At 36.2% G+C, this 17,614-nt stretch overlaps 1 protein-coding gene across 1 annotated transcript in view; it reads left to right on the forward strand.

Moving 5' to 3' along the window:
• LOC125178153 overlaps positions 1-17,614 on the forward strand; it is a 40,818-nt gene that overhangs the window by 14,204 nt on the left and 9,000 nt on the right. Inside the window, exons 4-5 of the mRNA XM_047881270.1 lie at positions 15,686-15,835; positions 16,383-16,655. Coding sequence (XP_047737226.1) covers positions 15,686-15,835; positions 16,383-16,655 — 423 coding nt within the window. The remainder of the gene's footprint in view (positions 1-15,685; positions 15,836-16,382; positions 16,656-17,614) is intronic.

Genomic DNA, 17,614 nt, shown 5'->3' on the forward strand with positions numbered 1-17,614 from the left:
ATTTTAGGATTGTATAATATTTTCTCTCATTAAATAAGAGAGTTTTCACAGTTGCTTCCGACGCTCGCAGGAATATTAGTTTGTGGCTAGGTTCAAATTTGAAATCTTCGAACTAATATATTTGAAACTTTGGAAGGTCGCGACTCTCATGAGAATTTATAAATTCCAGTTTATATATTAACGAAACTGAAATAATTCCAATTTTAAAAGCCAAATTATTCGTTCAAGCCATTCACAATGGCGTGAGACATTTCTTTATACAGATGGTGGTATTTAGAGACATGTTTATTCCAGGTAATCTCCCCGTCCTGTTCCGCGCATGTAAAACAGTGGCGTGTATAGTACAGTATTACTACCTGTGCGGTTAGAGCAATTCACAACACGTCCATAAATGTACACGAACATGAGGAAACTACGGGTTATTAAGAAACGTCTAGTCCACCTTAAAGAAAATTTATGGTTCATCTAATGATAACAGATAAGAAGACGCCGCAGTGCAGCGCTTAGAAGGTTGTGAGCATAGGATTGTGGGTCAAGGCTTCAGGACAATCTGATAGTCATCAGGACGAAGGGTGTGGCCAAGCGAGCCTGCCTTGCTTCTATCCTTAATATTCCTTTTCGTTCCTACGTTGCTCCTGGTTATAAGACGGTCAGCTTCATTTTGCTAACTTGAAGCTTTTGTTGAAAGTTAAATCGAAAAGAATCTTTCGATATTATAATATTCTCATTGCATTTCATCTGATTTTGAATTTAGTTTAGTAGTTCTATTATTTTATTTCATTTAGTTCTATTATTTAGTTTGATTTTATTCAAGAATTCAAAAACTAAATTCAATAAATTACTTTTGAGGGTTTTCTTATATTTTTCCGAGTTTTAAGTTCAATCTAACTGATCTCTACCTTTGCGTGTTCCCATTGTGCTGAACAATCTATTCATCTTCATGGGATAAATTGGGATGAATTATCACTAAAATGCGGTTATTCAGCCAAATTTTAACAAATGAACCATTCTACCCGAACAACAACCATTATGAGCAAACATCTCTTTACCATCTAATATGAACTTTCGTAAATTAAAGTTTTGCGTGCAATCGACTCCTATCAAGTCGTTTTTAGTACAAGGCATTTCGTGATAAGGTGTTCGTTTTGCATGGCAGTTCGTCCTAAGTCGTTTGTACTGCATTATGTTTTTAGTCGAATATCGGTTCGTAAAGTAGTTTGTTTTACATTTCGATTCGCACCAAATGGTTCTTATTGCAAATCGGTTTATACAATGTAGTTGGTTCTGCTTCTCGATTCGTCTTAGTGTGTATTTACGTGGTCTAAGCATGACAGAAACAATTTCGAGCCGCATTACAAAGACATTCCCTCAAAAACAGCGACGTTTCAACTTGTGCGAGTTTTAAGGAGTCACATTGGCTACCACGCGAGAAACTCCGCAACACCAGAAATGCTCAATGATCATTTAGAGCGCAAAAATGGGGGTCGGCAGACCAGAACAAATGAGGAGACTTGAGCCACAGAAAAGGATTTAGCGCACCGGAGTTGCTGCGATGTTTTGCCGTCATGACAATAGACCGGAGCGCCAGGTCAGCTAGTCGGACATCATTGCGGTGCCAGTGACGACTCAGTCCGAAATATACGGTTACTTTCTGTTCAACGAACACGGCGTATTTTTTGCAATTATAATTACCGTGTGATGAAATCACCAATGACTTAATATAAGACTGACGTTTAATTAAAAAGCACGCTTTTGATCATATTTCGTACGATCGAGAGTCGTATATATTTTCTCTATCGCTATCCTGCAAATAAAGCCTCCTCGTGCTGTACTTAACCTAGGTTCATCCCAAACGACAATGCTCGGCCGCGGGAAATAGCGATTAACGGTTGAGCATCAAATGAAGAGTCAGTGCATTCACAATAACACGTTATGTTTGGACTACTAATTAAATCTGATACTTAATTTGACAGCGGAACGGAGAAATCAAATCCGGCTACGCTTGTCAGTGCGGAATCGGAATCGAGAACATCAATGGCATGTATCAATTATTCATTGGTGCATGCCCGAGGATTCAAACGTGCTCAAGATATGCAAAGACCTTTTGAATATGCGATCACTCATTTTCGAATACGCGATTAGTGATTCTTTGAGTGTGGAATTATAGGTCCGTTGTATATGCGAGAGTTTATTCTTTGATATACGATAATATAGATGCCATTGATAGGGGACAGTTTGCCGGCGACCGTAGCACAGTGAGGGTACGGCGATGAGACGCAAGGCTTTGGGGTTAAATGTTTCAACTGCGTTTAGGTTATTTTATTAGTATACGAAAATGCTAAACTGAAAATTTTCGCTACTGCGTATCTTGAAAGGATTCGAGGAAAATATTAGACTTCTCGTACTTCCTTTAAGTCTACTATGATGGATATTAGTGATAAATTTTAGTAACGTCGCTCTGGAGTAATTTACACATAGACGTTTTCGGTTCCTATTTTTAGAAGCAGTGAGTGACGATACTGTCCAAATAGAAATTTTTCATGTTCGAAGATAGGGATGTGGATAGACGCATTGAATCAGCGTATATGTTCACTTACCCATAAAGAAGCCTGGCTACAAATACTAATCATTGACATGGCGTTGAAATGTTCAATTATGTAAATTGAGTTAATTGAGTCAATTATTCACAAAATATTTTCCAAATATCGTGCTCGCGGAGAGCGATCCAGTGAAAGTATTTCAAGTGAATAGTTGAAATCATTGGTCATATGTTTTCACTAAAAATCTAACGGGCTATTTTGCGATCCAGATAATTTTAAACCAAGTTTTAAATTCTATTATAGTGTTTAAAGTTTTCCATAAAATTCATAAGTTCAGCTTTTGTAAATTCGATTGTTAAATTACCGTAGTACTCAAATAAATTCAGTGTGTAGAAATTACGGAAATATTTAACGGTTTTTATATAAAAACATGCTGGGGTCCTAGCACATCATCAGTTGAAATTGGTAATTATAATTATAAGCAATACATTCAATTGACATAAAATGATTCATAGACTTAAATTTTTCGACAAAAGTCAAATTAAGGGACGTGAAGATTATTTTTTTATAAAATATGAATGTGCAGATGTATGAATACTTTATTGAAACAAAATTTGCGACTAAAATATACAAGGGCTCCAGTCTGGATTATCGGATATGGATGCAGGAATTTTAAAATCTTCTTATGGAATGGCGCATTGTTCGCCGTGAACGCAAAAATTGAACGAGGTGGATGTAAAGTAGGTTTCCAGGATGGTAACTCCTGTCTTTTTACTCTGAAAATCCGAAGTCGAAGTCGGTGGTCTTTGCTACGCTCACTACGCAAAACTGTTATCATAAAACATAAAGTTTTATTCATTCTTTTCCTATGCATTTTATTGTTTAATCGAGACAATAAATTTTTTACTCATCCTTATTGATTGATTTTTTAATAGTAGATCTGATTCTAGGCTAGCATTTGGTACGTTTCATTTAGAATAATTAACATTTTCATCGTGCTTGCTAATTTGAGACTTTTGCTATCTATTGACCTTGATACCAGTTTATTATATTTATAAATTGAGATTTGCCATATTATGTTGAATTAAAATTCCAGTAATGTTTTTACGCCAAAAATGAAACGCAATATTTGAACATAACGGTATTTTTGTCATTAAATAGCTATCTAACAATACTTTTTCATCCGTCCACGCATACAAAATTTTCACGGCCAATTTAGAAAATAAGGACCCAAAAACATGGCAAAATATTATTTCATAATTTTTGTCCGCAATACACTGCTGATATGATCATATAGAAAAAAAAGACATAACAATGCAGGAATTAAAGTCGTTAAAAGCACATCGATCGGAGCAACATTAAGCAATAATTGAACACCATGAGTTCGATTTAGAGCTTCTGTTTCGACAGGCGACAGGCCTTCGCGGAAAATTGAGCTCGCTATTTATTGTTGCAGAGAAATAATGCTTTCTCTTCCGCATTTTGACACGAATTTTCGTATGGAAAGTTGGCATTGTTAGGCAAAAAACGTGAATATGTGCCTCATCATTTGTCCATCTAAAGGAACTGCGATAATTTTCCTTTGTTAGGATTGAAGAAAAAGGTGATTTTCATTTGCTCGGAGACGTTAGCTTAGGAAATTAGAATTATATTATATCCGAATTTTGTATAGGACTGCAAAATTTGTCGTAATTCATTCGAACTTATTAAAAGATCACCTCTGTATTGATTGATAATTTTTTCGTATTGTGGCATATTAATACTTGAAAGAAAATTATTTTATATAGATAATTATTCGCTTCAAAATTCACTACAAATTACCGAATTGCAATGGCATCGTCGATGAATTTAAGAGAATCTTTTTATGTCAGCCATGTTTCCAGTAGAGACTACGTTACTCTCACAAATAAATCTAAGTTTATAACATGAATTCGAAAAACAGCATCAGGACTGTAAGTGCAGTTCTGTCTTACAGGACAGATGATTAAGTATCAACGTCGTCTGCAGTGATGGTGGAAAAATGTGTTTTCCGCCGCATTTGAGGTGTCGCTCAGGCGAGAAATCGACAGGCGAGACCTCGACTTGTCGTTAAAGTGATATCGTGAGAGCGGGGGTTTGGATGAAGTAAAATGATTGGTTTTATAAAGTATTTGTGTTGATAAGCCCATGTATATCAATGGCCCGTTAAAAGTTCAAATCTGCACTATTTTTTGTAAATCAGTGAAAAGTCTGGCTATGCTATGTTTGAACAATTCCTTTATATTCATTTTCTCCTGCAGTGATTTTCAAAATGTGTGCAGCAAAATTTCTTTGAGGAAAGCAGATTACAGAATAAATCATAATTGCCCACACAGCATCACGACCTTCTCTTTGTATAAAAATCTAATATCACACATTACCTAAGGTTTTATTATCCAGCATTAATATTGCAAAGTTTTACCACTCAACATTGACATTAAAAAATTTCGCTTTCCAATAAATAATTTGTTCTAAGAATTCCAAGATTATGTTATTCAGTATTAATATGCCTAGGTTGTCTTTTGAACATTGACAATTCATGACATTATTGACGGCTATTGCTCTCTATTTACAAGCCAATTATCATACTGATGATAATGAAGTTTTCCTGCAAGGTTCACTAATCATAGAATTATAACATGGAATTCCTCTCATTTTCACGAATGTTCTCACCGTTTTATAGTATACATTTTAACATACTGTTGCGGGAGAGGTAACGCGCTAGCTGTATAGCTAATCTTTCACACCACCACAACCTACCGAAATTGCTGACAACGGAACAAGGACCTATTTGCTAATTATCGATACCTCCCCCTAGTTTCCCCATACTGGCCACCAAATAATATGTTGTGGGAGAGCTTACAACATATATATGCTATCTGTCAATATCATAGACGCGATAGTGATAAGGAGAGACTTCTCAATAACTAGAGCTGCATAGCTTTATTGGGAACTTCGAAATAGCTAAACCCTAGCTTGCCTCGAGCACCATATTACTTAGTCCCTTTGGACAAGACATGCATGTACACACAAAAAACCATGTACACACAAAAAAAACCTTACCGGAGACTTAACTCAATACATAACCGCGCGGATGACCCATAGCAAAATTGATTACACGAATATTACCATGAAAATTTTCTTCTTTTAAATAAAACAAGTTTCAACTTCATAACGTTCTTAGTTTTTTATTTATTAACAAATTAAAAGGGTTACTTAATTCTGAAACACCCTGTATAATACTGTGAAGGCACAACGTTTCTGACGCGCCAGCGGTGATTATTTTTTTAACTTATATGACAGACTCTGACCAGAAAAAAATACAACTCAGTACTCTCTGTAGTGAGTGACAGAGAGCGCATTTTCTCGTCGACGAAAACATGAAGTCACGGACAGACGGACAGACAGACGAACAGACAGACAGACGGTCATAACGAGCACAATAGCGCCTTTTTTCCATAAATGAGAAAATACGCTAAAAATAGAAGAAAGCACGCAGGATGAATGGCGCTATGTTAACAAAATAGTCCCAGGATTTGGTAAGAATGAGCCAGGATTCCCTGAGTACCCATTTGTGATTATTACATTGTTCTCATCTCTGTCGACGGCTTCGCAACTGTGCTGAAATTTTGCACAATCGTTAAAAGAAATATAAATTGGACACCCATGAGAATATTAAATCGTCTTTTTATTAATGTGTGGATATATGGAGAAATAGATAAAAATAAACTTTGATTATTGATTATTAATAAATAGATTCACTAATAAACTAAATAAAATATCACACGTATACGCGAGACTAGCCAGAAAGACTTCAGCGCGTATATTCTTGTATCACTCACCAAATTCACTCCTCCATGCAGACAAGCCTCAACTTGCTCCCAGAAACGAGATTGTTAGCGGCAGCGATAAACTGGCGCAACTTGCCTCGTATTTTGGCCGCGTTTGCAAGAAGGTTTTAGGACCGAACCAAATACCTGACGGAGGCAAGCCCGTGCTTATTAGGACGATACTTATAGATGTTGTATCTGCATTTGTTCGAGGTTATTTCGAGGACGACTTAGACTGGTGAGGCTTTTGTAGGAAAAGGTAGGATACTTACACGGGCTGGCCTGCAAGTGATAACATTTGAGGTATTGTCACAGAGGCCATGCAGTTTATCTAGGTTTACGTTATTGATCATTTTGTTTGGTTTACTGTTCAGTTGGTTGGTTCGGGTAACCAGTCAAGTGCTGAAAGCGAACATTTCTTCGCGCCAACTCAAAGATCTGTTTGGGTTCAAATTATAGCCTACTATAATAATTTAGTTTATAACCTATAATTTAGTCTCGGTAATTGAACTTGATTTGTTTCTTGGTTATTTGATTAAATACATGATTTGCCACCTGGTCTGAGGTCATCAGTCGGGTTGTTAGATTTGCGATTTTACTAAGCTTCATGAATTATTCGTTCTAGATATAAAAATTAACAGTCGGTTATTTTAATTAGGCCATCAATTGCACCTGAAATGAATTGAATTAATACTAGAAAAATTTTATACTTATATATCAATTTTTGTGAATATTCAGTCTGGTATTAGAATTTTTGCGGAATGAATTTCCCGAATAAGCAGCATGTAAAAACATTCAGCCAGAATTGAAACAAATTAACACGTTCTTAAGTCACGGCATCAATCATTATTATAATATTTAGGAACATAACCGCGAAACGTTACAAATTTGATCAATATTTGTAAAAAAATTAGAATTGTCTACAAAAAAGTTTTTTCATCGATGCAAAAGTTTACAATCGATGCAAACCTTATAAAAATTTTAAATTAATTATGTGTAAATTCAAAAGTTGGTAGTGAAAACTCTGTGCTCATGGAGAATTCATTCTCGATTTGAAGCTTAATTCATACCATTAAATGATTTTAAAAAGCAGTTGAATGTGTACGAATGTAAGAAGACTTTCATGCGAAGGATATATCCCGATCTCGTACTATATATCAACATAACTAAATTGATATGCACATTAGTATATTAGTAAGTATATGCAAATTAGTACGTGCATTAGGATGCATGAATCCGAAATAATCGTAATAATTCTGTGATAATGCGAATAAAATCAAGCAATTTATTTACTTAATTTTATGAAATTCCTCGAAATTTATGCCAAGAGATGCCACAAAATTTGAAAAAAAGGCACAGGCTGTCCCCGAAGGCCAGACCCTGGCCCTAAAAGCTCCCCGACGGCGTTCTAACTGTGGCCATTACGGCCACTCTGAGGCCCATTGGCTGCTCTTTTAAACCGTAAAGTCTAGGGCGTTCCCGCGCGCTGTCACTTACGCTCACCAATTTCTCTCTTAACGATGAATTTGGAAATATTTAAACTTGTTATCCCTACGGTGGGATTAAGAGGGCAGAGAGCTCCTTTGTAATACGAAATTAGTGCACACTCTTTCAAATTGCCGAGGAGAGCAATAACATAATATTATATAAAGGAGGAGAGCAATATGCAAATGATATGTATAAAAATATATATCTTTTATTAGCTGAGGAGAGTAAGTATATGATTTTAAATATTTTGAAAATATGATTATGGGCTGGCATATCAAAATTACTGCCTAGAAGTATCAGATATTAAATTTTAGCTAAATTTTTGGAAAAAATTCCTTTTATTTGTGGAATTATAGAAGTGCATGATTTGTAAGGAGAGGTAAGAAGTATAGAAACCTTCAAGAAATCAGTGTCAAAACATGGCCGAATAATTTTAAATAATTTTGTAAATCATGTTTTTACCGAATTCGAGGTTCAAGTTCCATATAAATAACTAGCAGGACCCTTACGTTTTTTACTTTATGACATATAAACGAAATATTCTTATTGGAAACATTTCTGAGTATAATTTTTAGCTATGACTCGTCAGTTTTACGAAATAAATTGAATATGAGTTTTTTTTTGTAAATCTGATTTCTGGCCTCAGGTCGACAGGATGTATATGAATTTTTTTTAGCTATATACTAACTGTAGATTTTCTATCATAGTAAACGACACGATTAAAAGACTATCTGGGCACACTTTAAACTACAGACTCCAATACGAGAAACAATATAGCAGACACAAGAACAATGACAATATTTGTGAATTTAACCTCCGTATGCTCGGTTGTAATTTAAAAACTTTTTCACTAAAACGAAACTCTTCAAAACGAATGCACAGAAGAGACCCTAAGATTCAGACTACCTGCAGACACGGACGGATTTGATTGCCGTGACCTAACCCTGTTCGGTGAAACAGATTTTTAGTAGGTTCCTCCTTTAGGATTTGAGAGCATCGATTTCCATTAGGTCCCGAAGGTTTGGTCTGAAGACCTCATCAAATGTCCCCAACAGCCTGTTATGGTCAACGGCCTCTTCCGCATGCAGTGCGAGGGGTCATATGTTGTGTACCCATACGTGTCTGATGCTGTGATCACCTACAGTGACCAATGTAGAGCCTATAATGCAGTGGACCATTGCTTTGGTCCAGTGAACTTGGATTTTGGATTTGGAGCGTGGTGACACTGAAAAAAATCTTCAGACGTCAGGCCTTTGTATCGGCTAGCTGCCGCGCGTCACACATTCATTTTACCTTTAAGATTAATTTTGACATTAGGAGGGGGGAAAAAAGGTGACAGGTACAGGATTCAAAATATTGGGGCCAGATTTAGAGTACAGAGATTGCTCTCTCTCATTTTCCATGCACCCTCTAAAAAACGCTTACCACTATCTGTCATGGCAGTGGTTACCACTGGTCACCCACAGCAGTTGCGTCCCACAGCAGTTAACAGTCTGAAAAATGCAGTATTGAATGCAGTCGCCCATGCATTGGTCCATGTAGTAGCCATGTAGAACTCAAGGTATTGCCCTCACGGTGGTCAAAACAGCGAAAATTGCAGTGCTTAAAACAGTTAATAGAGAAATTGTCAATGCAGTTTTGAGAGAAGAGCTATAATGCAGTGGCCTGCGCAGTGCGCTGGCCAACGCACTGCGTTGTATGGATATTGTCTCTAGACGAGATCTCATATAATATTTATATTTCAAGTGATTACAATTACCTGAAGAATCCTATCTATTGAATGAATAACTACCATATTAAAAAATGCCGTGGTCTTTTAGCGCAGAAAATTTTCGAGCTTATTTTTAACATAACCCAGATTTGCATTAATTTTTCTAAAATACGAGAAATTCGGAAAAGGCTGTTAAGCAGAGCGTTTCATGAAACCTGAACCACATCCACGAGACTCCAGGGCAATTTATTTGATCTGAAATGGATCGTGGCCGTGAATTAATGTACACCTACTGCGCTCACTGCTTAAAATATTTTGGTTTATTTTTTGAACTTCAAGTTAGATTTTAAAAGGTGCTTTTATTTATTTGATTTAGGTATTCAATATCCACATGAGTGCTATTTATGCATTTTCACGCACGTGGAGTGGCATATATTTTGTAGAAGCTTTTAAAAAAAACAGTTAATAGAAAGTAACAAAGATAATGACAAAATTCATATTCATCAGTAAATCAAACTAATTATACAGCTAATAATCAAGTCTTACCAAATTACTGGAGGATCGGCATACTTAAACTATTCAGCTGACAGACAGATCGCTTCTAATCGAGTCCGTACAGGTAAAATTTGTCTCTGCTCGTCGGCTTAGAAGTAACTAGGAATGTTGCGCTTTAACAGTTCCCCTGTTCGGTACATAGTCCTAATGACTATCTTTTATACGTGGTGTGTCATCCTGGAAAAATATTTTAATATGTAATAGGAGGAGGGATAGAGGAGTGTCTTATAATGGATGGTGGGCTATCCGGTATAAACGATTTTTTTTAATTTGAAGTTACCTGAAACTAAATGATCTGTTCTGAAATTGAACTTTTCTGGGACTGAAATTGAACTTTTTTCGCGAATTGTTTTCAAGTGAACACAAAAAAAAACAAAGTCTTTGAGTATTCTTACGGCAACTCAACGGACAAACCCGTACACGGGGTTGTCGTGTGTTCATAAATATCGCATAGTCTGCGTCAACTTCCGACATCTCCAAGTCATGATTTCGCAAAAAATTTATCGATAAATTCTAACTATCTCGCTTCAACACCTCAGACAGTCTGAAGCACGAAATTCATGTTTCAACGGCCACGCCTCACGCAATCAGAAGCACAAGTCTCACGTTTCAACGGCCACGCCTCGCGCAATCAGAAGCACAAGTCTCACGTTTCAACGGCCGCACCTCACGCAATCAGAAGCACAAGTCTCATGTTTCAACGGCTGCACCCACGCAATCAGAAACACAAGTCCCATGTTTCAACGGCCACGCCTCACGCAATCAGAAGCACCTCGCACTCTGAGATTGGCTCGCAGTGCCGAGGTGCTTTGTGGTCCCCAGTGCAATTACGCAAGATTTCTCGTTCAATTTGCACGGTCTCGTGCAGTTCCAAGCTCTGGGAATGCCACAACAATAGCTGCCTGATGCTTCCAAGGCATCACTGGCTGAATTGTATTAATTGTTAAATAATCGAACCCTCAACCTATTGCATAAAAATCGTTCCTTATTTCTGCTCTTGCAATTATGCATGCCGAGTTTTATTTGTAATCCTGGTTCAGATTATTGCCACCCGTGGGAATGAAATCAAAGAATATTTAAAAAAAGGGTTCTCCCTATTTTTCATATCCTAACTGATTTCGCTCTAGAAGAAATTCTTTAAAAATTTGATTTATGAGACAATGTTTTAGGTCTATATGTGAATTGTGAATATGTGTTGCATGTATTAGATCCATTTTCTACGCCCTAAAATCGCAAAAACAATGCACAAATTTCAAGGAGTTTGATTAACACCAGTTTCGGTCTGTGATCACTTTGCTGGTTTTACTAGTACCAGCACCCCGGTGCTGCATTATATTGCGGCGATTACTAATACCAGCAACGAGGTGTGCGTTACATTGCAAATATCGCTATTACCAGCCCCGGTTAGCAATAAAATTGTGGGCATTTCGATTACCCGCTTCGCTAATGAGGCAAACTCCCGAGTCGGCAATAAAATGGCTGGTATTGCCAATCAAGCGCGCTGGCACGGACAAAACTTAGACGCAAACAACAACAAAGCTCGGCGATTTATCGCTATCATCGCTATGCCGCTAATTGCCTCGTTAGCGTCGCAAATTACAGAGCTAGAAATTAAAACGAGGAGCCCTTCAAACTAACTTATTCGTGACCATGCAAAGCGATTATCCTTTGAATAATTACAGTGCGATCGGAGCTGCCGTTCATTTGGTTGCTTATTCACATGATCCATATAAAGAAGCTCTGAATTTTATTTGAGACAAAGTTTCTAAAACTTTAACGATTATTGATGGGTGATAATTTAAATAATTTTCATTTATGAAATTTTAATTATTTATGGTAACAGTATTTTCAAAATTAGTATTAATTGCGATGATTGCATGATATTATTAATATTATTGTTGGGTCCAATGTTGTGTATATGAAATATAGATGATAGGGACAAGTTGATTTAACTAGAAATTTGTTATTGAAGGATTTCCTGAGTAACGACGACGACATTTTGAATTGGAAATTGCATGCTTTTGGACTGCTATTTTATTTGTATCATTTGATGGTATGCTTGCACTGTAATATAACGGGGAACATGGTGCCCAGCTTATGGCATCGCTCCAATATTGATATGAATATTATTTGAAAAAGATTCCGATTAGTTTTATGAAGGTGTATTTTACAGGAATTTTGGATTTCACTCACGCAAACCCAACGAGGGACTATTTGATTTGCAGGGCATGCAAGCAGGATTGGCACAAGTGATAGAACAATTAGTCTAGTGATTTTTTTCGTGCTCTTCGCCATGTCATTTGTACGACTACTATCAATATAGAAGTCAAAGATTTAGAAATTCTACTTTCGAACTATTAAATCTCATTTCCTGATTTTGGCTCGCCCAATGCAATTAATTTACCAACTGCTAGGCTTGTTTTCCCGGTGCGATGCTTAAGAAATGAATTGTATTTCTTAAAACTATAATGAGCTTCTTAGAACCGTTGATCCAAATTTCAACTCAATTAAATTGAAAGTGGATGAGACAAGAAAAAGCTCTTCTTCTATTTTTAGATTAATTGCCACTTGATGACACTACAAATTCTTTCTTAACGTAGTCTTCAACCATACTAAAAGATCCGTCTTAATAATTCCTTTTCAGATCAAATTTCAACGAAATTTTGATAGTTTGATAATTTTTAATAAGTTTGATAATCAAATTTTTGTTAGTTTGATAATTTTTATTTATTTTTTGATAAATTTTTACTATTATTTTTTTATATTAATAACAAATTTGATAGTTTTTTTAATAATTTTGATAAATTTTGATCATTCACATCCTCCATGAGCGCGTAAACGCAGCAAGGACCCACGTTTAATTCAAGCTAAGCATGTGCAATTTAATTTGAAAAATTGCACATACTCTGATACTTTAGCTTTCAAAATAATCATTTTAATATTGTACTTCGTATATTCTTAACTCAAAACATCTTAGCAGCATCGCGACACATTAATTTTAATACTTGCTACCCTGCTACGACGGTTTAGATGCGCGTTCTCTGATTACCTGATCAACTCGCAGCAGTTCGTATGAAACTAAAATTAGATTAAATTTACTGGGTGGCATAATAATTCATCGATACCTACTGAAATTATAAATACGGGCTATGAACCTGATTATCCTATGGATTATAAAAATTTTTTGAAAAATTTTCTTAAAAAAGATTCGATGAGGAAACAGCCGAAATGGGTCCTAGAACCGGTGATTGGGTAGTGATAGCTGTTCAAAATTGCGAACATAAATTTTAGGCCATGCGGCTAAGGGTGAATCAAACTTATCTAATTGCACGTAACTGTGCTTCTCCCAAATAATTAATTTAGAGCGAACAATGGCTTATTGTTAACATTGTCCCTTGGTATTTTCCCCTAGTTTTTATGGTGACGTTGTTTACCCATACATTTATAGCGAACAAGTTTCAACCGGCCATATATGCCAAGATACGTTGCTCTAAAAAATTAAGGCAGCTTGAATCGAGTAGTTTCGCTGCAATTTATTAGTAAAATGCTTTATAGGTCAGATACGACGAGAGATTGTCACCTAAATTCTCAAATCTTGTTGCTAAGAAAACTTTAAATAATGTAAATAAAAACAATATTCTAATAATATATAAATAAATAAAAATTCTGTGAAGTTACGATAATTTTATACGGTTTTAGGGCTGGAAGTTTAAAAAGAATAACTAGTGACATAAAACTAGGAACTATGAACTCTCTGCCAAGGTAGCATTTTTTCAACATTCATTTGTTCTTTTTGCAATTTTACCCTTTACATTTTAATACTCGTAGAATCGGTGGGTTTAATCAAGCCTTGCTATCTATTGTACGAACGATAAATTTAAATAAATAATTTAATTAAATTATTGGCTGAATAAATAGTTTAAAAAAAAATCGCATTTCCAGTTTTTAATGCTGGGTTTACAATCATATCTAAAATGTAAAATTCTAACCCGCCAATTTTAATTTTGGGCTCTGCTGCTCGGGTCAAATGGTATTCCATAATAGCAGGTAACGCGTCGGTGCTTGGCAAAATAATTCCTATGATTTGACAATCCATTTATCTAAAATCCCGGTACCTCGAATCCAGTCATCATTCCGAATAGCTATTCCAAGTTCAAATTTACCTCAATTTCGTTAATTTTATTAATTGATTTTATTCTGATATACCTTCGTACCCATGAGGGAAAATTTGATATCACGGAGGTAGAATTTGTACCACATAAATAGTGAATATTATTTATATTGTACTCTTTAAAAATACAACTATTTACTGAATCATTCAACCAATCTGAATGCAAGAAAGAGATGTTTAACAATGTCACACTTTGTTCTCTCTAAACTCTAGCCTAAAAACCGACTAGAAAATACGATAGATATAATATAATTGTATTTTAATTTTTTCCTAAATAAATATTATATTATTCATTGGTAAATTCAATGGATACCAAACAATGATTCGAAGACTTCAGTGCGAATAATATCTTTAGAAAACGACACTAAAATGATTAAAATTCTTTCCAAATATCAACATACTGTTGCAATACATTATAGGAAAAAACAGCTATCTCTACCATTCGATCAAATAATGAAATTATTGATTACTCATTTTCACAATTAAATGCGTCAAGCATTTGTGAAACATCTAATTTATATAGGCTTAGTACTAAAGACAAAAACAGGGCATATAAACTCATTTTATAAACATTCATACATATAATATACGAATACGGTTACCTCAATCGTCTTAAAAAAAATTTCTTTTCATGCCCGTGTATAAAAGTATACTAGATTTTTGGAAACATTACAAATAATTTCATATTAGCGACAGTATAGATAAATTCATTTAAAATCTTTCGAACCTAAAATATTTGAATACAAATACCAAATAACAGTAAGCTATGTTTTATTTCTGCCACAAAGGAGGCGCCAGAGAAAACCGGCACAGGAAGCAGCCCTATAATATTTGAATATGACTACCTCGATCTCGAAAAATTATTACTACGCATGCCCATGCATAATTAAAGAAAATATCATGCAAACAATGTAAATTTCTGCCACTAGGGAGGCACCAAAGACAGCCTGAGCCGGGTGCAGGCATATTATATCCTAAAACAACTATCTCGATCTATTGAAAGTTATTTCTCCTCATGCTCGTGCATAATTAAGCAAAATATCATGCAAATAATGTAAATTTCTGCCACTAGGGAGGCACCAAATTAAAATGGCTTGCGCAAGATGCAGGCATATTATATCCGAAAACAACTTCCTCGATCTATTGAAAATTATTTATATGCATGCACGCGCATAATTTTACAAAATATCATACAAAAAATATTTTCTGACACTAGGGAGGCACCAAAGACAGCCTGCGCAGGTGCAGGCATATTATATTCGAAAACAACTTCCTCGATCAATTGATTATAATTTCTCTGCTTGCGATATAATTTCTCTGCATCCATAATTTTACAAAATATCATACAAAAAATATACATTTCTGCCACTAGGGAGGCACCAAAGACAGCCTGCGCAGGGAGCAGGCGCGGGAGCTCGTCTTGTCGCTGGTGCGGCCTGAGGCAATAGGCAACTACTCGTGCGTCGTCACCCCCGACAGCATCATACGACATAGCGGCACGGCTTCCTTCAACCTCATGGTCGTGGGTACGTAGGTTATTTTTAGCGCATTTTCTCATTTAGGAAAAAAATGCGCTATTGTGCTCGCCATGTCCGTCCGTCCGTCCGTCTGTCTGTCTGTCCGTGACTTCACGTTTTCGTCGACGAGAAAATGCGCTCTCTGTCGCTCACTGCAGTGAGTACTGAGTTATTATTGTTTTTAGAGTGGCTAGGTTAGGATCTGTTATTCAACTGGTCCCGGATCAGTTGATCCCATGATTAGTTTAGACCAACTGAACTGATCCGAGGATCATTATTTCAACTGATCTTGAGGTGGATAGATATCTATGTTAATTTTTATGTTTACGAAAATCAATCGGGTCCATTAAAATGCATGAACTTGGGTTTTTGAAATCTAAGCAGAAATGCATGCACTCAGACCNACCCTACCAAAAAATTCAAGCTTCCATGTAATCATCCGGTCTCATAAACGCTTGTTTATGAGACCGGATATGATTGTTTTTCATACCGCAAAATTTCCGATTTTTCATACCGGCTCCTGCTTGTACCGAACCCTAATTTTCTCATCAGGTCGTGAACGAATTCATGACTCAACCGACGCAGACTCGCAGCAACAACCGAGTGCTCGTGTCTCGAGCCGTCTCATTTAAGGCTTTCCGGCAGCTCTTTACCAACGGTCACCTGCTACTAGAGTGCCGAGTGCAGCTGCTGGAGATGGAGTGGAAGACTTCGTCTGAGTTGATCTTGGAGGACCATTTACTGACATCGCATGGCAGCGCGACAGGCAACGCCACTTACTGCCGGAGGAAAAGGCTGCTTATCTTTATCACGGCGTCAGTTTTGGTCTCACTTGGAGTCATCGTCTTGATTTGCTGAGGGGTCGGGTCATTAGGTGGACTTATATCCAAATACCTGCTATAGACGCGCGTTGTACATTCACTGGCTTTGCGTCCAATGGAGGTTAGCGTTGCATATAATTCGCATTCATTTACGATGTCATTTGTTTAGAATATATTCTTGCTTGAAGACACGTCGTCAGTTAGCCAAGGAGACCATGAAGAAGAATTAGATGCACTTAAATTCAATTACTTAATTTAATGGTTACAGCACTCTATATAGATATAATATAAGTTATGGTACTATGGATAGCATATTGAAGCGTGTTTCTCTGTGCCAAGTAATGCCAACTTTTTATTGAATGATACCAAGGTTATGTTCCCCGTGGATGATATGTGCTTGAGAAAACCTCTACTCGTATACTAAGGGAAATTCAATACTGTATTTACTTTGTCTATGACTTGCTATCTTGCCAGATTTAATATATCATGCTCGTCTTATCGATCATATCAGCGCCAATGCCTGGAGTACTGAAATTATAGGCCATTTTTGTTTCATAAATAGCGTAGTGTTCGATCAATCAATAAGTGAGAATACTCTCATTATATATTTTTGGTTAAACGCGAAGAGAATTAGAGGCAAACTGCCGATCGAAATTTTTTTTGGTAATCTCACTTAATTCACAATAAATTTCGGAGCAATAGTGTTTATGGAAGTCACTGAACGACTGAACGTCGATTGCAGTGTTGTTCATTTACTTTACAGCTTTTTTCTTACTCATATACAGTGGGGGGAAATAAATATTCGTACACTTGAAAAATCGTATTTTAATGTATGTAAGTACACAAACTGAACAGGAGAAGTGATTTAAATTATGTATAGAGACGCATAGTATTCAAAAATACTATCAAAAGAAATTAAATCTCAATGCAACAAAAAACAATGCAACATGTTCACTTTTCGGG

The sequence above is a fragment of the Hyalella azteca genome, unplaced genomic scaffold (assembly GCF_000764305.2).
Source record: "Hyalella azteca isolate HAZT.00-mixed unplaced genomic scaffold, Hazt_2.0.2 contig7503, whole genome shotgun sequence".
Classification (NCBI taxonomy): Eukaryota; Metazoa; Arthropoda; class Malacostraca; order Amphipoda; family Hyalellidae; genus Hyalella; species Hyalella azteca.